Source organism: Syngnathus floridae, chromosome 10 (assembly GCF_059516105.1).
Source record: "Syngnathus floridae isolate MCC-2025c chromosome 10, RoL_Sflo_1.0, whole genome shotgun sequence".
NCBI lineage: Eukaryota > Metazoa > Chordata > Actinopteri > Syngnathiformes > Syngnathidae > Syngnathus > Syngnathus floridae.
In genome coordinates, this window is record NC_142422.1 from 16,506,514 (window position 1) to 16,533,085 (window position 26,572).

At 49.8% G+C, this 26,572-nt stretch overlaps 1 protein-coding gene across 3 annotated transcripts; it reads left to right on the forward strand.

The window, feature by feature from the left end:
• Positions 1–998: 998 nt before the first annotated feature.
• On the forward strand, positions 999–3,380 carry LOC148392693 (janus kinase and microtubule-interacting protein 3-like). 3 transcript variants are annotated; one of them, XM_088387217.1, is made up of 10 exons: positions 999–1,146; positions 1,369–1,431; positions 1,518–1,616; positions 1,702–1,941; positions 2,056–2,121; positions 2,183–2,251; positions 2,328–2,405; positions 2,462–2,695; positions 2,775–2,900; positions 3,270–3,380. In XM_088387217.1, exons 1-9 carry the CDS (start codon positions 1,078–1,080, stop codon positions 2,889–2,891), a joined length of 1,035 nt encoding a protein of 344 aa, XP_088243343.1. In that variant the 5' UTR covers positions 999–1,077; the 3' UTR covers positions 2,892–2,900; positions 3,270–3,380. The 3 variants fall into 3 exon arrangements, with proteins under 3 accessions (XP_088243343.1, XP_088243344.1, XP_088243345.1); XM_088387218.1 differs by having other exon boundaries at positions 1,702–1,935; XM_088387219.1 differs by lacking the exons at positions 2,056–2,121; positions 2,183–2,251 and having other exon boundaries at positions 1,702–1,935; positions 2,346–2,405.
• The last annotated feature ends 23,192 nt before the right edge of the window (positions 3,381–26,572 follow it).

The window sequence follows — 26,572 nt, forward strand, 5'->3', positions numbered from 1 at the left end:
AAGAGTGGATTGAATAGAGGAAGCCCTTGACCTCTAGTCAAAACATAGCAAGGGGTGTTTTACGACTTTGTGTAGGAAGGGATAAGCGATAGGGATAAATAAGGGATAAATAATATTATTTATTACAGGTCGCAGTCAAAGTCAAAGCAACACAATGATACGATAAAGATAATCTGGAAAACCCTGACACACCCTGTAGTTGTCACTTTTGGAAAAGACGAGCGTCCCTCCAATCATCGCCGGTGACGTGTTTTTCAGGCTCTGGAGACAGGAGCTCATGTCAGAAATGTCATTGTGAGTCGCGTTTGTTTCTACGCCGGAGCCGTTCGTTCCCTTTGCATCCAAAGAATCTCAAAGGCGGATTATTTGTGTCGACAGGAGAGAGATTTGCTGCTACGATACCGACGTCGAGAATCTCTGAGGAGGAACAAAGCGTGAGGTCCTGCAAGGTGAGTCTGTTTGTTTGCGGCTGCTTGGTGTTGCGCAAGATGAAATGGCCTTTTTCTCGCTATCGTTCCTCTCGTCGATTCATCGTGAGGTGTCGCTTCAGTTTGTTCAGAGAGATGTTCGCTTCCGCGCCCGCAGGTCATCGAAACATTTTACGGCTACGACGAAGACGTGTTGGTGGACTCGGACGGATCGTCCTTGTCTTTTCACACCGACAGAACCCCCGACACGGAACCCGAAGAGGTAGCCCGCCATTTCTGCCAGCGTATTGGCACCAAACATTCCTCTTCAGCCTGGAATCGGACTCGTCTTTGCGTCGCGGGTGCTTTGTCGCCGGTCTGACTGATTCTGGTACTAGTGCTGTGTTGCATTGGTGTGTGCATGAAGAGGCGGAGCTTCGCTACCGCCAGCTGACGCAAGAATATCAAGCGCTGCAACGAGCCTACGCTCTGCTAGCCCAGACCAGCGAAAGGGGACTACGACGCCGAGAAGGAGATCAAGGTGGCGCCCCTTCCCGCAACCCCCGGCCGGGTCGCAGCCTCCCCGTTCTCACCCAGCCTCGGGTGTTCTCTGGTCTGAAAGGAGGAGGAGGAGCCTCCCTCCTCCTCCTTTCAGACCAGAGAAAAGCTGATGGTAGAAATGGGTCACTATCAAAGCAGAGTAGCAGATCTGGAGTCAGCGCTGAAGCAACAAGGACAGGTAAGCTCATCAATGAGCACACCTTTTTCTCAGACAAAATAGCTACATTCTTCAGTCACTCATCCGTCTGGCATTACTGGACCAACCCCCCCCCCCCCCCCCCCCCCGAACGTGGCTGGGAAAATGCGGAGAAAAGCAAATGTCATTTTCCAGTCAACCAAAGAATTTGTGGATGAAAATGACACAACATTCCAAAGCTGTCCACGCGTTTGTCTCTTCTAGAATGTCAAGTGGGTGGAGGAGAAGCAGCTGCTGCGTCAGAGCAATCAGCAGTTGGCCGAAAAGGTGACGGAAAGAAAGGCGCTGGGCGGAGTCGCTTGGCGTCACACCTGTCGGGAAGCCCCGCAGATGAGGTCTGACTGTCTTTTCAGGTCAGGCGGATGGAGGCGGAAGAAGCGCGTCTGAAAGAGCACATCCAGGATATCCGAGACCAAAACGAACTGCTTGAGTTCCGCATCCTGGAGCTGGAGGTGGGAAGACTCGCACAAGCGTGTTGAGGCCAGAGATGTGACGGACGGACGGACGGACGGACGGATGCATGCCTCTGCCTTTCAGGAGAGGGAGTGGCGCTCCCCCGTCTTGAAGTTTCTGCAAGTCCGTTTCCCAGACGGCCTCAGCCCTTTGCAGATCTACTGCGAGGCCGAGGGCGTGAGCGTACGTAAGGCGTCCCTCGCAACCCTAACCTTAACCCGAGGTCCCAGAACACCTTACATTGCTCCTTGCGCCTTTCCCCCGGACATCGTCATCAGTGATCTGATGAAGAAGCTGGACATCCTGGGCTATAACGCCGTAAGTGTATGTCGAACTCCTTATGTTCGCACTCCACGAGACTCGGCGGCTCAAATGTGACTTTTGGAAGGCTTTGCGCTGAAAGAAGCTTGTTGACGCTGTGCCTTTGGGCTCTTGCAGAATCTCACCAACGAGGAGCAGGTGGTCGTGATTCACGCCAGGACCCTTCTCACCCTAGCCGAGAAGGTAACGCGCACGTCCACGCACGCTCTCGCATTCTGCTTATGTGACAGCAGCCTTTCCTCAGTGGTTAGAATACATCAAAGTGACCAAGTCAGCACTTCAACAGAAGATGTTGGACATTGAAAGTGAGAAGGTAGACAGACACGCGACATCAGCCAAGGGGAACTCCGGCAATGTGCCCCAACAATTCTGACCTTGAGCTGTGCTAGGATATGTTCTGCAAGCAGAAGGGCTACCTGGATGAAGAGTTGGACTTCAGGAAGTGTTCCATGGACCAGGCTCATAAGGTAAGCCGCCCTCAAATCTCCCGCCGGACCACTGATGGACGAGGATTGCGGCCCAGAGGATCCTGGAGCTGGAGGCCATGTTGTACGAGGCGCTACCGCAGCGGGACTGCCCCGCCACGGACGGCGAAAAAGCCAGCCACGCTGGCGTGAATGACGTGCTGACGGCGGATCAGAGAGAAGAGCTTAGGAGCGCCGTGGACCAATGGAAGCGAGCCCTGATGTGCGAGTTGAGGGAGCGCGACGCTTGCATCCTCCAAGAGAGAATGGATCTGCTGCACAGCGCGCAACAGGTAAGGGCCCAAAGCCAGCCCGGCACTTACTTGCACGCTTACTGGCTTTTGAATGCCACTTTCCATTTGTCCGTCCTAGAGGAACAAAGAGCTGAAAGAATTCATCGAAGCTCAGAAGAGACAAATCAAACAATTGGAGGAGAAGTTTCTGTTTCTCTTTCTATTCTTCTCCTTGGCCTTCATTCTGTGGCCCTAACACCAGCTGGTGAGTGAGCTCCAGCGGCACCGCACTCGACACCTCCGATACACTGCCAGCCGGTCTCAGACGTTGGCAGACGCTCCGATGCCAACGTATACCCCCCGCCACGGTGACAGAGGCACCGCGTCACACCGGCGCTCATCCAATCAGAAGGCAGGAAAAGCAAATTCACATGCAGGGCACTTTTGAACCAGAAGAGAGCGCCACAAAAAACGGTTGTTGCCCCAAACGCGCACTAAAAAGGGTCAGAATAACAAGAGTCCCACTGGCCAGCCGGGGCCACCCGTCCAGCTGTTTCTTCAGGGGGGAAAAAAATTGGAGTCACCGGTGAGTACATTTTGCATTTAGCTCTGCTTTTCTGCTTCTGTCTTCAAGTGTGTGGCATCCTGCGATCAAAGAGTCAGCCAACCCCAAAGCGGTTGACCTCAACGTCCCACCACCATGCCTACCAGAGCAGGTGACGTGATGCTTTGGACATCCTTCCGTCTCAGATGCCCAAAAGTACTCTTTGCCACATCTGCGGCAATACGGTGTCTTTTCAAAGGTGCAAATAAATCCAGCGTGGGCGGAACACGCACGTCTTCGGTTTTTCCCGCTTTGTTTGTGTGACAGCTGTTGTGAAAATTTTATACAAATAAAGTTGTATAGTACAGGTTTGGCCAAGCCGCAACTCCCGAACCGCATGCGGCTCTTTTATGTTCATATCAACATTTGTGTGTGTGTGTGTGGGGGGGGGGGGGGGGGGGGGGTTGTGCGTGTTGGCTTCACTTGAGTTCAATTTGGTATTTTGGTCAAAAGCGCATGTGGTGAAATTCCACAAAGTAGGATGGGCAAACACATTTCTTTAAACTATGAGTGTCAATTGGGCTCTCGAAATGGCAGGGAAAAGATGCACAGCAAAACGAAAATACGTAGATGAACACAGGACGTTTTAATCAGAGTGGGAAAGTTTCTATTTTTTGTTGAACGTGATGGCAAACCATTCTGCCTGATATGTCAGACCTCAGCGCATTTCAAAGATTCAAATCTTCAGCGCCATGCACTTCAGCTCACTCCATGCTAACATTGATCAGGCGTCGAACCCGCATCATCATGCTTAAGAGGTGGCCATGCTAACCAGTGCGCCATTATGTCAACGCATAATAACTAAGTCTACTGGTCAAAACAGCGGTTACTATATGACGTCGCTACGTCGTGGTCACGTGACGCAGACAAGACGTCAATGGACGTGGGCAGAGTTAACTTGTTTAAAAGGGAGTAGGCAGAAGAAATATTTAATTTATTTAAATCTATTTTGAGTGCACACCATTATGCCAATGCATAACAACTGTAAATCTACTAAACAAAACAGCGGTTGCTATATGACATCTGCCACGTCGTGGTCACGTGACATACGTGACGTCGATGGGCGTAACTTTCGCCGGAATTCAAATCCGCGGGGAGAGTTAACTTGTTTAAAAGAGAGTGGGCAGAAGAATTATTTAATTTATTTAAATCTATTTGGTGTGTGCGCCATTATGTCAATGCATAACAACTGTAAGTCTACTAAACAAAACAGCGGTTGCTATTTGACGTCTGCCACGTCGTGGTCACGTGACGCGGACGTGACGTCGACGCCTACTTTACATCCCACCGATCACAGGACTCCTCGGCTGCATAACCGTGCCCCCTTCCCAACCAATCGGATTTGCTATACGCGAAAACGACGCCAATGGAAAGAGCTTCCGCCCAAATTTAAATCCGTGGGCGTGGCTCGCAGCAGGAAGTAGGAAAATGGCGGCGATGTTGACAAAGACACAGCGGATGGTAACATACGACTAACAAGAGAAATATTTTTATTTTCTGCTTGCAACTGGACCGTCCAGAGCGTACACGGTAAGTACAACTCATCGTTTTTAAAAAGAAGTACTTTTGTTGCCCTGAAAAGCGAGTGAGCGTGGCGTTTGTGGGGGACGTCGAATTTCGACGATTCTTTCTGGTCAACGGTTGTAAATGATTGTGTTGATTAAAAAAGAAAACTTGATGTAACTCTGTTAGTCGTATGTTACCATCCGCTGTGTCTTTGTCAACATCGCCGCCATTTTCCTACTTCCTGCTGCGAGCCACGCCCACGGATTTAAATTTGGGCGGAAGCTCTTTCCATTGGCGTCGTTTTCGCGTATAGCAAATCCGATTGGTTGGGAAGGGGGCACGGTTATGCAGCCGAGGAGTCCTGTGATCGGTGGGATGTAAAGTAGGCGTCGACGTCACGTCCGCGTCACGTGACCACGACGTGGCAGACGTCAAATAGCAACCGCTGTTTTGTTTAGTAGACTTACAGTTGTTATGCATTGACATAATGGCGCACACACCAAATAGATTTAAATAAATTAAATAATTCTTCTGCCCACTCTCTTTTAAACAAGTTAACTCTCCCCGCGGATTTGAATTCCGGCGAAAGTTACGCCCATCGACGTCACGTATGTCACGTGACCACGACGTGGCAGATGTCATATAGCAACCGCTGTTTTGTTTAGTAGATTTACAGTTGTTATGCATTGGCATAATGGTGTGCACTCAAAATAGATTTAAATAAATTAAATATTTCTTCTGCCTACTCCCTTTTAAACAAGTTAACTCTGCCCACGTCCATTGACGTCTTGTCTGCGTCACGTGACCACGACGTAGCGACGTCATATAGTAACCGCTGTTTTGACCAGTAGACTTAGTTATTATGCGTTGACATAATGGCGCACTGGTTAGCATGGCCACCTCTTAAGCATGATGATGCGGGTTCGACGCCTGATCAATGTTAGCATGGAGTGAGCTGAAGTGCATGGCGCTGAAGATTTGAATCTTTGAAATGCGCTGAGGTCTGACATATCAGGCAGAATGGTTTGCCATCACGTTCAACAAAAAATAGAAACTTTCCCACTCTGATTAAAACGTCCTGTGTTCATCTACGTATTTTCGTTTTGCTGTGCATCTTTTCCCTGCCATTTCGAGAGCCCAATTGACACTCATAGTTTAAAGAAATGTGTTTGCCCATCCTACTTTGTGGAATTTCACCACATGCGCTTTTGACCAAAATACCAAATTGAACTCAAGTGAAGCCAACACGCACAACCCCCCCCCCCCCCACACACACACACACACACACACACAATGTTGATATGAACATAAAAGAGCCGCATGCGGTTCGGGAGTTGCGGCTTGGCCAAACCTGTACTATACAACTTTATTTGTATAAAATTTTCACAACAGCTGTCACACAAACAAAGCGGGAAAAACCGAAGACGTGCGTGTTCCGCCCACGCTGGATTTATTTGCACCTTTGAAAAGACACCGTATTGCCGCAGATGTGGCAAAGAGTACTTTTGGGCATCTGAGACGGAAGGATGTCCAAAGCATCACGTCACCTGCTCTGGTAGGCATGGTGGTGGGACGTTGAGGTCAACCGCTTTGGGGTTGGCTGACTCTTTGATCGCAGGATGCCACACACTTGAAGACAGAAGCAGAAAAGCAGAGCTAAATGCAAAATGTACTCACCGGTGACTCCAATTTTTTTCCCCCCTGAAGAAACAGCTGGACGGGTGGCCCCGGCTGGCCAGTGGGACTCTTGTTATTCTGACCCTTTTTAGTGCGCGTTTGGGGCAACAACCGTTTTTTGTGGCGCTCTCTTCTGGTTCAAAAGTGCCCTGCATGTGAATTTGCTTTTCCTGCCTTCTGATTGGATGAGCGCCGGTGTGACGCGGTGCCTCTGTCACCGTGGCGGGGGGTATACGTTGGCATCGGAGCGTCTGCCAACGTCTGAGACCGGCTGGCAGTGTATCGGAGGTGTCGAGTGCGGTGCCGCTGGAGCTCACTCACCAGCTGGTGTTAGGGCCACAGAATGAAGGCCAAGGAGAAGAATAGAAAGAGAAACAGAAACTTCTCCTCCAATTGTTTGATTTGTCTCTTCTGAGCTTCGATGAATTCTTTCAGCTCTTTGTTCCTCTAGGACGGACAAATGGAAAGTGGCATTCAAAAGCCAGTAAGCGTGGCTGGCTTTGGGCCCTTACCTGTTGCGCGCTGTGCAGCAGATCCATTCTCTCTTGGAGGATGCAAGCGTCGCGCTCCCTCAACTCGCACATCAGGGCTCGCTTCCATTGGTCCACGGCGCTCCTAAGCTCTTCTCTCTGATCCGCCGTCAGCACGTCATTCACGCCAGCGTGGCTGGCTTTTTCGCCGTCCGTGGCGGGGCAGTCCCGCTGCGGTAGCGCCTCGTACAACATGGCCTCCAGCTCCAGGATCCTCTGGGCCGCAATCCTCGTCCATCAGTGGTCCGGCGGGAGATTTGAGGGCGGCTTACCTTATGAGCCTGGTCCATGGAACACTTCCTGAAGTCCAACTCTTCATCCAGGTAGCCCTTCTGCTTGCAGAACATATCCTAGCACAGCTCAAGGTCAGAATTGTTGGGGCACATTGCCGGAGTTCCCCTTGGCTGATGTCGCGTGTCTGTCTACCTTCTCACTTTCAATGTCCAACATCTTCTGTTGAAGTGCTGACTTGGTCACTTTGATGTATTCTAACCACTGAGGAAAGGCTGCTGTCACATAAGCAGAATGCGAGAGCGTGCGTGGACGTGCGCGTTACCTTCTCGGCTAGGGTGAGAAGGGTCCTGGCGTGAATCACGACCACCTGCTCCTCGTTGGTGAGATTCTGCAAGAGCCCAAAGGCACAGCGTCAACAAGCTTCTTTCAGCGCAAAGCCTTCCAAAAGTCACATTTGAGCCGCCGAGTCTCGTGGAGTGCGAACATAAGGAGTTCGACATACACTTACGGCGTTATAGCCCAGGATGTCCAGCTTCTTCATCAGATCACTGATGACGATGTCCGGGGGAAAGGCGCAAGGAGCAATGTAAGGTGTTCTGGGACCTCGGGTTAAGGTTAGGGTTGCGAGGGACGCCTTACGTACGCTCACGCCCTCGGCCTCGCAGTAGATCTGCAAAGGGCTGAGGCCGTCTGGGAAACGGACTTGCAGAAACTTCAAGACGGGGGAGCGCCACTCCCTCTCCTGAAAGGCAGAGGCATGCATCCGTCCGTCCGTCCGTCCGTCCGTCCGTCACATCTCTGGCCTCAACACGCTTGTGCGAGTCTTCCCACCTCCAGCTCCAGGATGCGGAACTCAAGCAGTTCGTTTTGGTCTCGGATATCCTGGATGTGCTCTTTCAGACGCGCTTCTTCCGCCTCCATCCGCCTGACCTGAAAAGACAGTCAGACCTCATCTGCGGGGCTTCCCGACAGGTGTGACGCCAAGCGACTCCGCCCAGCGCCTTTCTTTCCGTCACCTTTTCGGCCAACTGCTGATTGCTCTGACGCAGCAGCTGCTTCTCCTCCACCCACTTGACATTCTAGAAGAGACAAACGCGTGGACAGCTTTGGAATGTTGTGTCATTTTCATCCACAAATTCTTTGGTTGACTGGAAAATGACATTTGCTTTTCTCCGCATTTTCCCAGCCACGTTCGGGGGGGGGGGGGGGGGGGGTTGGTCCAGTAATGCCAGACGGATGAGTGACTGAAGAATGTAGCTATTTTGTCTGAGAAAAAGGTGTGCTCATTGATGAGCTTACCTGTCCTTGTTGCTTCAGCGCTGACTCCAGATCTGCTACTCTGCTTTGATAGTGACCCATTTCTACCATCAGCTTTTCTCTGGTCTGAAAGGAGGAGGAGGGAGGCTCCTCCTCCTCCTTTCAGACCAGAGAACACCCGAGGCTGGGTGAGAACGGGGAGGCTGCGACCCGGCCGGGGGTTGCGGGAAGGGGCGCCACCTTGATCTCCTTCTCGGCGTCGTAGTCCCCTTTCGCTGGTCTGGGCTAGCAGAGCGTAGGCTCGTTGCAGCGCTTGATATTCTTGCGTCAGCTGGCGGTAGCGAAGCTCCGCCTCTTCATGCACACACCAATGCAACACAGCACTAGTACCAGAATCAGTCAGACCGGCGACAAAGCACCCGCGACGCAAAGACGAGTCCGATTCCAGGCTGAAGAGGAATGTTTGGTGCCAATACGCTGGCAGAAATGGCGGGCTACCTCTTCGGGTTCCGTGTCGGGGGTTCTGTCGGTGTGAAAAGACAAGGACGATCCGTCCGAGTCCACCAACACGTCTTCGTCGTAGCCGTAAAATGTTTCGATGACCTGCGGGCGCGGAAGCGAACATCTCTCTGAACAAACTGAAGCGACACCTCACGATGAATCGACGAGAGGAACGATAGCGAGAAAAAGGCCATTTCATCTTGCGCAACACCAAGCAGCCGCAAACAAACAGACTCACCTTGCAGGACCTCACGCTTTGTTCCTCCTCAGAGATTCTCGACGTCGGTATCGTAGCAGCAAATCTCTCTCCTGTCGACACAAATAATCCGCCTTTGAGATTCTTTGGATGCAAAGGGAACGAACGGCTCCGGCGCAGAAACAAACGCGACTCACAATGACATTTCTGACATGAGCTCCTGTCTCCAGAGCCTGAAAAACACGTCACCGGCGATGATTGGAGGGACGCTCGTCTTTTCCAAAAGTGACAACTACAGGGTGTGTCAGGGTTTTCCAGATTATCTTTATCGTATCATTGTGTTGCTTTGACTTTGACTGCGACCTGTAATAAATAATATTATTTATCCCTTATTTATCCCTATCGCTTATCCCTTCCTACACAAAGTCGTAAAACACCCCTTGCTATGTTTTGACTAGAGGTCAAGGGCTTCCTCTATTCAATCCACTCTTACACCCACCCTGTTTCTCTTAATTAAAATGCTCGTGCAGGAGCCGAGAGTCAGACTTCATTCGTACAACGGATGGACTCTCCACCTGCAGGTGTCCAAAAGAACTTACTTGTCTCCCGTGTGGTTCTTGCAAAATAAGTTGGAGCGAGCGCAACTCTAACAGGGTGCATTTTGCCACTAGCTGCCTACGGACAATGACGTCGCGCTCGCGGCTCATGGTTGACGGGCTGAGCAGCCGGGCAAGTCCGTCGTTTTCAGCGCACAGCGAGTGGCAAAGGCGCTGACAAAACGGGAGCTTTGAGCTGCTGAAAACGGCAAAACAAGTCTAAAGCGTGTTCAAACGCGTGCGCACAATGCTCCTGCTTGAAAGGTCGGAATTTAAGGGGCCAATTTTTTGGATGGCGGCCGCCGGCCAAGCTTTGGACGGAAAAGGTTTCCTGGCGACAGCGAGCGAGCGCGGCGCTGCCGTACGTGCACCGAGTCGCCTGCCTGAAGACCTTGGACAAGTCGTCGATGATGTGCCGCTGCTCCACAACTTGAAGGAACTCCATTTCACCGTCCTGCTGGCCGCAACCGCGGTCCAGGTCATTGAGCGAACTAGGCCTTCTCTGTGGAACACAAATGCAGTGGACTCTGTTGGCACGCCGCCGTTGTCCGCGTCGACTTACCAAGCTTGCCATCTCCTCGTTCTCCTGGGTGACAAAGCGCACTTTGTTTTCAAGGCGACACAGCACCAGCGAGAGTTCTTCATTCTTCCTGCTCAGGCGTTTGTTTTTGTACAGGAGTGGCAGAAACTGGCTTTCTGTTTCTCTCAGTCGCTTTAGCTGCAAGCATGAAGTGCGGGATGTGAAAGACGCACAACACGCGGGCCAGAACGTATCCATTCCTTTTGCATCGGTTTGAACGGAATCGTGGCTTTGGCTCCCAATAAAAGACATCTACCAGGCAACCGACTCGCCGCGCCGCTCAACTAATAAGCAAGCGCAATGGGTGCCTCGCTGGATGGCGCGCATCAAACGTAGCGCAAACCTTCAAGCGTGCCGTCAATAAATTACCAGTTCATTGCGCTCTTCAGAAAGCAGGGCGTTTCGATCCTCCAGTTTCCTGATGACTGCGCTGAGCTCAGCGATTTTCAGATGAAACCGTCGCGTGTCCCGATCCTCCTGAGACTGAAAACGCCCCGCAACACACACACACAAGCACTCGTTCAAAGTTCAAAACTGTTTTTGTGCTACCTTCCTCCAGCAACGAACTAAGTCATGCGTACTGCAAGTGTGTGATGAGGTGGCTTACGCAATGAAGAGGATTGCTAGTAGCGGCGTTGACCCCACTTCCAGGGTAGTTTAGGCCCGCCCTTTGGGAATCCCTCAGGGCAGCGATCTGCTGCTCGGCAGCCTGAGTCTGCAGCTGAAGGCGGTGGACGTGGCCGGCCCCAGGGCTTCATCCAAAACACTAACCGCTCTGTCTTTCAGCTTGATCTCATCCGTCTGGATGTACAAACGGGGAGCGCTCAGGCAGGCGGGCAAACTCATTTGCCAGAATTGTGACAAAAACAAAGAGAGCAACCGGCCAATTTTTTTCTTGAATCGACTAGAACACCTTTGCTGTGACAAAAGCGAAGCGAGCAACCGGACATTTTCTTCTTGTGAAATAGAATAGAATAGAATGCCTTAGGTGTCATTGCACTGCAGGTATACAACGAAATTGGGAACATAGCCACGCACCGCGCATCTGATCAGTCCTACCAGTCGGCGGATCTCCCTCTCGCAGTCTCTCTTGGTTCGGCTCAGCTCCTCCCGATGCTGGTGATGAGCCGATCGGAGCTCGGCCGCTCGGGACTGCCAGGCCTGCTGGGCCGCTGCCAGGGCTTCTTCCGCGCTCCTGGTGGAGGCGACACCGCTCGGTCTCCCGACACCGCCGCGTCTCCTCCACCTCCGCCAGCAAAGCGCCCCCCCTCCTCACCTGAGCAGACATTGCGCCACACCGGGCCGTTGAGACCGCAACGGAGCGCCGCGACGCTTACTGGGGACAAGCTACACAATACGGTAGCGGCCGCATCGAAGCCCGACGTGGCGTGCGGATAGTCAGACACGGATAGAGCGGATCACCTTGTCCATGGAGCCGTCCCTCAGGCTGAGGACCAAGGCATTCAGTCGCTGGATCTCTCCATCTTTGATTTTGATCACTCTCATCAGCTCCATTTCATGCTGCCGCAGTAATGTCTCCCTGGTAATGGCTAACTCTTTCTGCTTCTCCTCATGGAGTTTGCTTTTGAGTTCCGTCATGGCGGCGGTGGCACGGTGGTGCTCCGCCCGCAGGTCCTGACTTCTCTCTCTCTCCAGACAGCTGACCTGACATGACTTAGACTTAGACAAACTTTATTGTCATCTTGTCTGCACATGGTGCATACAAAACGAAATTCCGTTGCATACGTCTTACAACAAAGTAGTGATATTGCAGTTGAATAGAAGTAACATATCCTATGAAAATATATATATATACATATATACTATATATATATATATATATATATATATATTAAAAATAAGTATAAAGTGCAGCAGTGATAATTATGCAATAGTGCAAGTAGGCAAAACAGTATTCAAGAGTGTGCAGAGGAATGCTAAACCATGTATTAAACTTCTATTTAAAGGGTTTATACAAGTTCAGTAAAGTTGGTAGTGCGAGATAGTGCAAGATAGAGGTCCGTAGTGTCATAAAGTACAGTTCTGTGAATGTGTGATGCAGAGTTCAGTTTAGAGCTCAACAGTTCTAGTGTTCAACAGTCTGATGACAGCAGGGAAAAAGCTGTTGCAGAACCTGGTGGACCTGCAGCGGATGCTGCAAACCTCTTCCCAGAGGGCAGCAGGGAGAACAGTCCATGGTGGGGGTGTGATGGGTCATTGATGATGTTACGGGCACGGGACATGCAGCGCTGAGATGAAATGTCCTGAATGGAGGGAAGAGGAGCCCCTATGATCCTCTCTGCTGTCCTCACCACTCTCCTCACGTTCTTCCAATCGGAGGCGGTGCAGCCTCCACACCACACAGAGAGACAGCTTGTCAGAATGCTCTCTATGGTGCTCCTGTAGAACGTCCTCATGATGGGTGGGGGCAGGTGGGCTCTCCTCATCCTCCGCAGGAAGTACAAGCGCTTCTGTGCCCTCTTGACCAGTGCCGTAGTGTTCATAGTCCAGGTGAGGTCTTCTGTGATGTGGACCCCCAGGAATTTGGTGGTGCTGACCACCTCCACAGCTGAGCTGTTGATGATCAGTGGAGCGTGGTGAGGCTGTTTTTTCCTGAAGTCGACGATGATCTCCTTCATCTTCTCCTCATTCAGGATCAGGCTGTTTTCTCTGCACCAGCCCACCAGCTGCTCCACCTCCTCTCTGTAGTCCAGGTCGTTGTTGTCTCTGATGAGCCCCACCACCGTTGTGTCGTCTGCTGACTTCACGATGTGATTGGTGGTGAACCTGAGGACGCAGTCGTGTGTCATCAGGGTGCACAGCAGGGGGCTCAGGACGCAGCCCTGAAGGGAGCCTGTGCTGAGGGTGATGACATCAGAGGTGTTCTGTCCGACCCGGACTGACTGAGGTCTGTTGGTGAGGAAGTCTAGCAGCCAGTTGCGAAGGGGGGTGTTGAAGCCCAGGTGTTCCAATTTTCCTACCAGATGCTGTGGGATGATGGTGTTAAACGCTGAGCTGAAGTCCAGGAACAGCCTCCGCACATGGGTGTTCTTCTCCTCCAGGTGAGCCAGGCTCAGGTGAAGAACGGAGGAGATGGCGTCCTGAGTGGAGCGGTTTTGCCGGTCGGCAAACTGGAACGGGTCAAATAATAGGGGGAGTCTGGAAACGATGTGACCTTTAAGCAGCCTTTCGAAGCACTTCATCATAACCGGAGTCAGTGCAACAGGCCGGTAATCATTAAATGAGGTGATTTGAGGTTTCTTCGGCACCGGAATGATGGAGGCAGTCTTAAAGCACGCCGGCACTGTGGCTTGGCCCAGCGAGGTGTTAAAAATGTCTGTGATGACCCCAGCCAGATGACTTGCACATTCCCTGAACACACGCCCAGGAATGTTGTCGGGGCCAGGGGCCTTACAGGGGTTGACTCTCCTCAGGGTCTTCAACACATCGGCGGAGTCAAGGCAGAGTACCTCCTCTTCCTGATGGGGGACAGTTTTAACTGCTGGAGTGCCGTTTAGTGCCTCGAACCTCCCAAAGAAGTTATTTAGACCATTTAGAAAGTCAGCATCAACTACACCCACCGGGGGGGGGGAGGGTGAGTTGTAGTCTGTAATCGCCCGTATGCCTTGCCACATACTCCTGATGTTTTTGACGTCGTGGAAACGATCCTGAAATTTTCGACTGCGGTCTCGCTTCGCTATCCTGATGGCACGGTTCAAGTTGGCTCTCGCTGTCCTCAGTGTCTCCTTGTCGCCAGACTTGAAGGCAGAGTTCCGCGCTCGTAGCGTTTGACGTACCTCCTCAGTCATCCAGGGTCGTTGGTTGCCCCGGGTGATGATATTCTTAGTGGTGCTGACGTCCTCGGTGCATTTGTTGATGTAGGCTGACACAGTCATGGCACACGCATGTCTAATCTACATCGGGAAAACTGGGAGGGAGGGAGGCAGGCAGGGAGGCAGGCAGGGAGGCAGGCAGGGAGGCAGGCAGTGTCTGTCTGTTGAGGTTTTCACCTTGTTCTTCTCCTGCTGAAGTTCTAACTGGACGTCCATCAGTTTGGTTCTCAGCTCGTCATTGGCGGCCTGAAGGGCGTCCGTTCGCTCCCCCTTGGCCCGCCCTGCCGGAGCTCGTTTGGACATCTCTTACTCGAGTCTCGCCCGGTCGTCAGTCAGAGATCACAACATTTGTACCTGGAGAGCACAAACGCAGCGCTGTTTTCCACTGGCTTCGAACTCAACTTCAATCGGTACCGTAACTTACAACATCATAAACATAGAACTAGCTTGACTTATTCATTGAATAAATGCATTTGGTTCTTCAAAACTGCATCACGCAACATAGCGTGACCGAGACGGCCGTTATCCACCTGCGTGAAGTTATTTGGTGAAATGAATGAGATGTTTAAGACACCATCGTTCTGTCTCTATGTAGATGAAGGTAAATAATCGATTGCTGAAGGTCCAAAGGTGTTGTGATAAACAAATAAACATATTAGTGATTAGTGACATATTTGTGATAAACATATTAGAAAGGATAATCACATATGTTAACGTGACTGCCCACACTGTATTTATTTATGGTTATTTGTTAAATCGAGTACTGTTAGACATGAAATAGGAAGTGTTTAACATAAATGGAAGACGAAAGGGGTACTCACCATTGTAGCTCCTGCTGGTCAATGATACGAGCCTCTTCTTGCAGTGGAAAACATACAGCCAACAAACACCGTGGAACCTAAAGGAATGAAATTAAACATTAACATTTAGCCTCAACCAACATTCACAGATACAACGCAACGCAAACTACACAAACGTAAATCTTTTTAAACACAATGAGTTGTACTTACCGTGTACGCTCTAGACGGTCCACTTGCAAGCGGAAAATAAAGATATTTCTGTTGATAATCGTCGTGTTTGTATCCGGTGTCTCGCTCAAGGCCATTGCGCCCACAGATTTGAATTTTGGCGAGAGTTCAGCCTATTGACGTCATTTCCGCGGTGTAATACCCGCATATCTGAAACGGCAAAGTTAAGAGTAGAGTTAAATAAAGTTTTTAGTCAACGCAATAATTTACAACCGTTGACCAGTCGAAATAATCGTCGAAATTTGGCGTCTGTGGCTGGAAGCAGACGCCGAGTTCGACATTCCTCCCAAACGCCACACTCCCTTGCTTTTCAGGGCTAAAAAAAAACAGTTGTAATTACCTTGTACGCTCTAGACGGTCAAGTTGCAAGCTGAAAACAAAAATATTTGCCTTGTTAGTCATCGTGTTACTAACAGCTGTGTCTTGTTTGCCAGAACTGCCGCTTTCCTACTTCCTGTTGCAAGCCACGCCCACGGATTATAATTTTGCCGTGAGTTCCGCCTATTGACGTCATGTCCGCGTCACATGACTGCGACGTAATATTATCTAAAACTGTTTGTGCGGTATTGTGTTGTTCTGTGCGGTATTGTGTTATTCTGTGCGGCGTCGTGTTGTTCTGTGCGGCGTCGTGTTGTTCAGTGCGACGTCGTGTTGTTCAGTGCGGCATGGTGTTGTTCAGTGCGGCATGGTGTTGTTCAGTGCGGCATGGTGTTGTTCAGTGCGGCATAATGTTGTTCAGTGCGGCATAATGTTGTTCAGTGCGGCATGGTGTTGTTCAGTGCGGCATGGTGTTGTTCAGTGCGGCATGGTGTTGTTCAGTGCGGCATAATGTTGTTCAGTGCGCCATAATGTTGTTCAGTGCGGCATGGTGTTGTTCAGTTTGGGATGGTGTTGTTCAGTGCAGGATGGTGTTGTTCAGTGCGGCATGGTGTTGTTCAATGCGGCATGGTGTTGTTCAGTGCGGGATGGTGTTGTTCAGTGCGGCATGGTGTTGTTCAGTGCGGCATAATGTTGTTCAGTGCGGCATGGTGTTGTTCAGTGCGGCATGGTGTTGTTCAGTGCGGCATGGTGTTGTTCAGTGCGGAATGGTGTTGTTCAGTGCGGCATGGTGTTGTTCAGTCCGGGATGGTGTTGTTCAATGCGGGATCGTGTTGTTCAGTGCGGGGTGGTGTTGTTCAGTGCGGGATGGTGTTGTTCAGTGCGGCATGGTGTTGTTCAATGCGGCATGGTGTTGTTCAGTGCGGGATGGTGTTGTTCATTGCGGCATGGTGTTGTTCAGTGCGGCATGGTGTTGTTCAGTGCGGCATGGTGTTGTTCAGTGCGGCATGGTGTTGTTCAGTGCGGCATAATGTTGTTCAGTGCGGCATGGTGTTGTTCAGTGTGGAAAGGTGTTGTTCAGTGCAGGATGGTGTTGTTCAGTGCGGCATGGTGTTGTTCAATGCAGGATCGTGTTGTTCAGTGCAGCATAATGTTGTTCAGTGCAGCATGGTGTTGTTCAGTGCGGCATGGTGTTGTTCAATGCGGCATGGTGTTGTTCACTGCGGGATGGTGTTGTTCAATGCGGGATCGTGTTGTTCAGTGCGGCATAATGTTGTTCAGTGCAGCATGGTGTTGTTCAGTGCGGCATGGTGTTGTTCAGTGCGACATAATGTTGTTTAGTGCGGCATAATGTTGTTCAGTGCGGCATAATGTTGTTCAGTGCGGCATGGTGTTGTTCAGTGCGGCATGGTGTTCAGTGCGGCATGGTGTTGTTCAGTGCAGGATGGTGTTGTTCAGTGCGGCATGGTGTTGTTCAATGCGGCATGGTGTTGTTCAGTGCGGGATGGTGTTGTTCAGTGCAGGATGGTGTTGTTCAGTGCGGCATGGTGTTGTTCAGTGCGGAATGGTGTTGTTCAGTGCGGCATGGTGTTGTTCAGTGCGGCATGGTGTTGTTCAGTGCAGGATGGTGTTGTTCAATGCGGGATCGTGTTGTTCAGTGCGGCATGGTGTTGTTCAGTGCGGCATGGTGTTGTTCAGTGCGGCATAATGTTGTTCAGTGCGGCATGGTGTTGTTCAGTGCGGCATGGTGTTGTTCAGTGCGGCATGGTGTTGTTCAATGCGGCATGGTGTTGTTCAGTGCGGGATGGTGTTGCTCAGTGCGGCATGGTGTTGTTCAGTGCGGCATAATGTTGTTCAGTGCGGCATGGTGTTGTTCAGTGCGGCATGGTGTTGTTCAGTGCGGCATGGTGTTGTTCAGTGCGGCATGGTGTTGTTCAGTGCGGAATGGTGTTGTTCAGTGCGGCATGGTGTTGTTCAGTGCGGGATGGTGTTGTTCAATGCGGGATCGTGTTGTTCAATGCGGGGTGGTGTTGTTCAGTGCAGGATGGTGTTGTTCAGTGCAGGATGGTGTTGTTCAGTGCGGCATGGTGTTGTTCAATGCAGGATCGTGTTGTTCAGTGCAGCATAATGTTGTTCAGTGCAGCATGGTGTTGTTCAGTGCGGCATGGTGTTGTTCAATGCGGCATGGTGTTGTTCAGTGCGGGATGGTGTTGTTCAGTGCGGCATGGTGTTTTTCAGTGCGGCATAATGTTGTTCAGTGCGGCATGGTGTTGTTCAGTGCGGCATGGTGTTGTTCAGTGCAGGATGGTGTTGTTCAGTGCGGCATGGTGTTGTTCAATGCAGGATCGTGTTGTTCAGTGCAGCATAATGTTGTTCAGTGCAGCATGGTGTTGTTCAGTGCGGCATGGTGTTGTTCAATGCGGCATGGTGTTGTTCACTGCGGGATGGTGTTGTTCAATGCGGGATCGTGTTGTTCAGTGCGGCATAATGTTGTTCAGTGCAGCATGGTGTTGTTCAGTGCGGCATGGTGTTGTTCAGTGCGACATAATGTTGTTTAGTGCGGCATAATGTTGTTCAGTGCGGCATAATGTTGTTCAGTGCGGCATGGTGTTGTTCAGTGCGGCATGGTGTTGTTCAGTGCGGCATGGTGTTGTTCAGTGCAGGATGGTGTTGTTCAGTGCGGCATGGTGTTGTTTAATGCGGCATGGTGTTGTTCAGTGCGGGATGGTGTTGTTCAGTGCAGGATGGTGTCGTTCAGTGCGGCATGGTGTTGTTCAGTGCGGAATGGTGTTGTTCAGTGCGGCATGGTGTTGTTCAGTGCGGCATGGTGTTGTTCAGTGCAGGATGGTGTTGTTCAATGCGGGATCGTGTTGTTCAGTGCGGCATGGTGTTGTTCAGTGCGGCATGGTGTTGTTCAGTGCGGCATAATGTTGTTCAGTGCGGCATGGTGTTGTTCAGTGCGGCATGGTGTTGTTCAGTGCGGCATGGTGTTGTTCAGTGCGGCATGGTGTTGTTCAGTGCGGCATAATGTTGTCCAGTGCGCCATAATGTTGTTCAGTGCGGCATGGTGTTGTTTAGTGCGGGATGGTGTTGTTCAGTGCGGGATGGTGTTGTTCAGTGCGGCATGGTGTTGTTCAATGCGGCATGGTGTTGTTCAGTGCGGGATGGTGTTGTTCAGTGCGGCATGGTGTTGTTCAGTGCGGCATAGTGTTGTTCAGTGCGGCATGGTGTTGTTCAGTGCGGCATGGTGTTGTTCAGTGCGGCATGGTGTTGTTCAGTGCGGCATGGTGTTGTTCAGTGCGGAATGGTGTTGTTCAGTGCGGCATGGTGTTGTTCAGTGCGGGATGGTGTTCAATGCGGGATCGTGTTGTTCAGTGCGGGGTGGTGTTGTTCAGTGCGGGATGGTGTTGTTCAGTGCAGGATGGTGTTGTTCAGTGCGGCATGGTGTTGTTCAATGCAGGATCGTGTTGTTCAGTGCAGCATAATGTTGTTCAGTGCAGCATAATGTTGTTCAGTGCAGCATGGTGTTGTTCAGTGCGGCATGGTGTTGTTCAGTGCGGCATGGTGTTGTTCAGTGCGGCGTAATGTTGTTCAGTGCGGCGTAATGTTGTTCAGTGCGGAATGGTGTTGTTCAGTGCGGCATGGTGTTGTTCAGTGCAGGATGGTGTTGTTCAGTGCGGCATGGTGTTGCTCAGTGCGGCATGGTGTTGTTCAGTGCGGGATGGTGTTGTTCATTGCGGCATGGTGTTGTTCAGTGCGGCATGGTGTTGTTCAGTGCGGCATGGTGTTGTTCAGTGTGGCATAATGTTGTTCAGTGCGCCATAATGTTGTTCAGTGCGGCATGGTGTTGTTCAGTGCGGGATGGTGTTGTTCAGTGCAGGATGGTGTTGTTCAGTGCGGCATGGTGTTGTTCAGTGCGGCATAATGTTGTTCAGTGCGGGATGGTGTTGTTCATTGCGGCATGGTGTTGTTCAGTGCGGCATGGTGTTGTTCAGTGCGGCATGGTGTTGTTCAGTGCAGGATGGTGTTGTTCAGTGCGGCATGGTGTTGTTCAGTGCGGCATGGTGTTGTTCATTTCGGCATAATGTTGTTCAGTGCGGCATAATGTTTAGTGCGGCATGGTGTTGTTCAGTGCGGGATGGTGTTGTTCAGTGCGTTATAATGTTGTTCAGTGCGGCATGGTGTTGTTCAGTGCGGCATGGTGTTGTACAGTGCGGGATGGTGTTGTTCAGTGCAGGATGGTGTTGTTCAGTGCGGCATGGTGTTCAGTGCGGGATGGTGTCTTTCAGTGCGGCATGGTGTCGTTCAGTGCGGCATGGTGTCTTTCAGTGCGGCATGGTGTCGTTCAGTGAGGCATGGTGTTGTTCAGTGCGGCATGGTGTTGTTTAGTGCGGCATGGTGTTGTTCAGTGCGGGATGGTGTTGTTCAGTGTGGCATGGTGTTCAGTGCGGCATGGTGTTGTTCAGTGCAGTATCGTGTTGTTCAGTGCGGTATCGTGTTTCTCAGTGCGGTATCGTGTTGTTCAGTGCAGTATCGTTGTGTTGTTCGTATTGTGTTTAACACTTAGCCTCTAACACTTAGCCTCTAACACTTAGCCTCTAGCATCTAGAAGGTAAATAAATAGGAAGGAAGGACTCACCGGTGACGTCTTCGCCCACGTCCAAGCGTTGTACTTTGTATTTTCATCCTTCTGACAGTGGAAAACATAGCCAACAAACACCGTGGAACCTAAACGAATGAAAGAAAACTATCATTTGGCCACAACCAACATTCACAGATACAACACAATGTGACGTGCGGGGTTGAGGTTAAAGGTTGAGTGAAGGGCCCTCGTTTTAAACTACTTTTTTGAAAAGGATTGGGAACAAGTAAGACGTATTTAATTTATTTAATGGGAAGTAGTAAGAGCTATTGAATTTAATCTATGTATTATATTCTATTGTATTGTATTCTGTTGTATTCTTTTGGATTGTATTCACACTAACCCCACTAAAACTTCAGCCCACAAAAACTCGCCTCTGGCGCCTAGCCTCTGGCACTTAGCCTCTAACACTTAGCCTTTAACACTTAGCCTTTAACACTTAGCCTTTAACACTTAGCCTAGAAGGTGAATAAATAGGGTTAAAGGTTGAGTGAAGGGACCTCGTTTTAAACTACTTTTTTGTAAAGGAGTGGGAACAAGTAAGACGTATTTAATTTATTTAATGGGAAGTAGTAAGACTTATTAAATTTATTTAATCTACTTTTCTTACCAGGCAAAATTTGATGTGCTGCAATTCCAAATTTCCAAAGTGAATGAAGGAATGAAGTCCTTTAAATTATGATTTTGTATAAATACTAGGCATTAACACAAAATCGACGGCACAAAATGGGCAGACTTTACTTGTTTGAAAAGGACTGGTTACAAGACAGACTTTTTTAATTTATTTAATGGGAAGAAGACTTATTTAGTTTAATTGATCTATTTTTGTTCCCTGGCAAAATTCGATTTGCTGCAATTCCAAATTTCCAAAGTGAATGAAGGAAAGAAGTCGTTTAAATTATGATTTTGTTTAAATACTAGGCATAGACACAAAATCTACGGCACAAAATGGGCAGACTTTACTTGTTTGAAGAGGACTGGTTACAAGACAGACTTTTCTGATTTATTTAATGGGAAGAAGACTTATTTAGTTTATTTAATCTATTTTTGTTCCCTGGCAAAATTGGATTTGCTGAAATTGTATTTTGCCAGATCTTGCCTTGAGACCTGATAGGAAGTATTAAACGCTTAGTTAAATCAATACAAGTTGGTAATAAGAGCGAGTAATGTTGGTTGAACCGATGAATGAAGGTTGAAAGCAATTTAAATTATGACTTTGTATAAATACTAGATATTAACAGAACATCTACTGCGCGAAATGGGCAGAGTTTACTTGTTTGAGAAGGAGTGGCTTATTCAAAACTAAGATTTATTTAATCTGTTTGTTCCCAGGCAAAATTGGATGTGATGCAATTCCAAATTTCACCACATGATGGTGCCCAATTTTGACTTCATAGGACATATTAAACACTTAGCTTGTTATTATGTTCAAGGTAATCAGATTTGTTTATCATTCTAATGGCCTCTTCAAAACTATTCTGGATTACTACTTTGGATCTATTCTACATTACTTGGCAACAACATACTCTGTAACAGATTAGGCAGTATAATCACATATGTTAACTTGAGAGTGCCCACACTCAATCTACTTATCGTGATGTGTTAAATCAATTACTGTTAGACATTATTTGTCTGATAATCTACCAAATCTTTGAATTGAAGAATTTGTGATTTAATTAATAGCTTGTTCAGGGTAATCAGACTTGTATATAATTCTAATGGCCTTCTTTTGAAAACTATTCTGAATTACAACTTTGGATCTTATATTACTTTGCAACAATCTACTCGGTGACAGATTAGGCAGTATAATCACATATGTTAACTTCAGTGCCCACACTGTATTTATTTATGGTTATTTGTTAAATCAAGTACTGTTAGACATGAAATAGGAAGTGTTTAACATAAATGTTATGGCTACTCACCATTGTAGCTCGCTCCTGGTCAATGATATGAGCCTCTTCTTGCAGTGGAAAACTTGCAGCCAACAAACACCGTGGAACCTAAAGGAATGAAATTAAACATTAACATTTCGCCCGGACCAACATTCACACGTACAACGCAACGCGGCTACACTTCTGCTATTACAAACGTAAATCTCCTTAAACACAACGAGTGTTACTTACCGTGTACGCTCTAGGCAAAATTGGATGTGATGCAATTCCAAATCTATCTGAAACGGCAGTTAAAAGTAGAGTTACATCAAGTTTTCTTTTTTAATCAACACAATCATTTACAACCGTTGACCAGAAAGAATCGTCGAAATTCGACGTCCCCCACAAACGCCACGCTCACTCGCTTTTCAGGGCAACAAAAGTACTTCTTTTTAAAAACGATGAGTTGTACTTACCGTGTACGCTCTGGACGGTCCAGTTGCAAGCAGAAAATAAAAATATTTCTCTTGTTAGTCGTATGTTACCATCCGCTGTGTCTTTGTCAACATCGCCGCCATTTTCCTACTTCCTGCTGCGAGCCACGCCCACGGATTTAAATTTGGGCGGAAGCTCTTTCCATTGGCGTCGTTTTCGCGTATAGCAAATCCGATTGGTTGGGAAGGGGGCACGGTTATGCAGCCGAGGAGTCCTGTGATCGGTGGGATGTAAAGTAGGCGTCGACGTCACGTCCGCGTCACGTGACCACGACGTGGCAGACGTCAAATAGCAACCGCTGTTTTGTTTAGTAGACTTACAGTTGTTATGCATTGACATAATGGCGCACACACCAAATAGATTTAAATAAATTAAATAATTCTTCTGCCCACTCTCTTTTAAACAAGTTAACTCTCCCCGCGGATTTGAATTCCGGCGAAAGTTACGCCCATCGACGTCACGTATGTCACGTGACCACGACGTGGCAGATGTCATATAGCAACCGCTGTTTTGTTTAGTAGATTTACAGTTGTTATGCATTGGCATAATGGTGTGCACTCAAAATAGATTTAAATAAATTAAATATTTCTTCTGCCTACTCCCTTTTAAACAAGTTAACTCTGCCCACGTCCATTGACGTCTTGTCTGCGTCACGTGACCACGACGTAGCGACGTCATATAGTAACCGCTGTTTTGACCAGTAGACTTAGTTATTATGCGTTGACATAATGGCGCACTGGTTAGCATGGCCACCTCTTAAGCATGATGATGCGGGTTCGACGCCTGATCAATGTTAGCATGGAGTGAGCTGAAGTGCATGGCGCTGAAGATTTGAATCTTTGAAATGCGCTGAGGTCTGACATATCAGGCAGAATGGTTTGCCATCACGTTCAACAAAAAATAGAAACTTTCCCACTCTGATTAAAACGTCCTGTGTTCATCTACGTATTTTCGTTTTGCTGTGCATCTTTTCCCTGCCATTTCGAGAGCCCAATTGACACTCATAGTTTAAAGAAATGTGTTTGCCCATCCTACTTTGTGGAATTTCACCACATGCGCTTTTGACCAAAATACCAAATTGAACTCAAGTGAAGCCAACACGCACAACCCCCCCCCCCCCCCCCCCCCCCACACACACACACACACAAATGTTGATATGAACATAAAAGAACCGCATGCGGTTCGGGAGTTGCGGCTTGGCCAAACCTGTACTATACAACTTTATTTGTATAAAATTTTCACAACAGCTGTCACACAAACAAAGCGGGAAAAACCGAAGACGTGCGTGTTCCGCCCACGCTGGATTTATTTGCACCTTTGAAAAGACACCGTATTGCCGCAGATGTGGCAAAGAGTACTTTTGGGCATCTGAGACGGAAGGATGTCCAAAGCATCACGTCACCTGCTCTGGTAGGCATGGTGGTGGGACGTTGAGGTCAACCGCTTTGGGGTTGGCTGACTCTTTGATCGCAGGATGCCACACACTTGAAGACAGAAGCAGAAAAGCAGAGCTAAATGCAAAATGTACTCACCGGTGACTCCAATTTTTTTCCCCCCTGAAGAAACAGCTGGACGGGTGGCCCCGGCTGGCCAGTGGGACTCTTGTTATTCTGACCCTTTTTAGTGCGCGTTTGGGGCAACAACCGTTTTTTGTGGCGCTCTCTTCTGGTTCAAAAGTGCCCTGCATGTGAATTTGCTTTTCCTGCCTTCTGATTGGATGAGCGCCGGTGTGACGCGGTGCCTCTGTCACCGTGGCGGGGGGTATACGTTGGCATCGGAGCGTCTGCCAACGTCTGAGACCGGCTGGCAGTGTATCGGAGGTGTCGAGTGCGGTGCCGCTGGAGCTCACTCACCAGCTGGTGTTAGGGCCACAGAATGAAGGCCAAGGAGAAGAATAGAAAGAGAAACAGAAACTTCTCCTCCAATTGTTTGATTTGTCTCTTCTGAGCTTCGATGAATTCTTTCAGCTCTTTGTTCCTCTAGGACGGACAAATGGAAAGTGGCATTCAAAAGCCAGTAAGCGTGCAAGTAAGTGCCGGGCTGGCTTTGGGCCCTTACCTGTTGCGCGCTGTGCAGCAGATCCATTCGCTCTTGGAGGATGCAAGCGTCGCGCTCCCTCAACTCGCACATCAGGGCTCGCTTCCATTGGTCCACGGCGCTCCTAAGCTCTTCTCTCTGATCCGCCGTCAGCACGTCATTCACGCCAGCGTGGCTGGCTTTTTCGCCGTCCGTGGCGGGGCAGTCCCGCTGCGGTAGCGCCTCGTACAACATGGCCTCCAGCTCCAGGATCCTCTGGGCCGCAATCCTCGTCCATCAGTGGTCCGGCGGGAGATTTGAGGGCGGCTTACCTTATGAGCCTGGTCCATGGAACACTTCCTGAAGTCCAACTCTTCATCCAGGTAGCCCTTCTGCTTGCAGAACATATCCTAGCACAGCTCAAGGTCAGAATTGTTGGGGCACATTGCCGGAGTTCCCCTTGGCTGATGTCGCGTGTCTGTCTACCTTCTCACTTTCAATGTCCAACATCTTCTGTTGAAGTGCTGACTTGGTCACTTTGATGTATTCTAACCACTGAGGAAAGGCTGCTGTCACATAAGCAGAATGCGAGAGCGTGCGTGGACGTGCGCGTTACCTTCTCGGCTAGGGTGAGAAGGGTCCTGGCGTGAATCACGACCACCTGCTCCTCGTTGGTGAGATTCTGCAAGAGCCCAAAGGCACAGCGTCAACAAGCTTCTTTCAGCGCAAAGCCTTCCAAAAGTCACATTTGAGCCGCCGAGTCTCGTGGAGTGCGAACATAAGGAGTTCGACATACACTTACAGCGTTATAGCCCAGGATGTCCAGCTTCTTCATCAGATCACTGATGACGATGTCCGGGGGAAAGGCGCAAGGAGCAATGTAAGGTGTTCTGGGACCTCGGGTTAAGGTTAGGGTTGCGAGGGACGCCTTACGTACGCTCACGCCCTCGGCCTCGCAGTAGATCTGCAAAGGGCTGAGGCCGTCTGGGAAACGGACTTGCAGAAACTTCAAGACGGGGGAGCGCCACTCCCTCTCCTGAAAGGCAGAGGCATGCATCCGTCCGTCCGTCCGTCCGTCCGTCACATCTCTGGCCTCAACACGCTTGTGCGAGTCTTCCCACCTCCAGCTCCAGGATGCGGAACTCAAGCAGTTCGTTTTGGTCTCGGATATCCTGGATGTGCTCTTTCAGACGCGCTTCTTCCGCCTCCATCCGCCTGACCTGAAAAGACAGTCAGACCTCATCTGCGGGGCTTCCCGACAGGTGTGACGCCAAGCGACTCCGCCCAGCGCCTTTCTTTCCGTCACCTTTTCGGCCAACTGCTGATTGCTCTGACGCAGCAGCTGCTTCTCCTCCACCCACTTGACATTCTAGAAGAGACAAACGCGTGGACAGCTTTGGAATGTTGTGTCATTTTCATCCACAAATTCTTTGGTTGACTGGAAAATGACATTTGCTTTTCTCCGCATTTTCCCAGCCACGTTCGGGGGGGGGGGGGGGGGGGGGGTTGGTCCAGTAATGCCAGACGGATGAGTGACTGAAGAATGTAGCTATTTTGTCTGAGAAAAAGGTGTGCTCATTGATGAGCTTACCTGTCCTTGTTGCTTCAGCGCTGACTCCAGATCTGCTACTCTGCTTTGATAGTGACCCATTTCTACCATCAGCTTTTCTCTGGTCTGAAAGGAGGAGGAGGGAGGCTCCTCCTCCTCCTTTCAGACCAGAGAACACCCGAGGCTGGGTGAGAACGGGGAGGCTGCGACCCGGCCGGGGGTTGCGGGAAGGGGCGCCACCTTGATCTCCTTCTCGGCGTCGTAGTCCCCTTTCGCTGGTCTGGGCTAGCAGAGCGTAGGCTCGTTGCAGCGCTTGATATTCTTGCGTCAGCTGGCGGTAGCGAAGCTCCGCCTCTTCATGCACACACCAATGCAACACAGCACTAGTACCAGAATCAGTCAGACCGGCGACAAAGCACCCGCGACGCAAAGACGAGTCCGATTCCAGGCTGAAGAGGAATGTTTGGTGCCAATACGCTGGCAGAAATGGCGGGCTACCTCTTC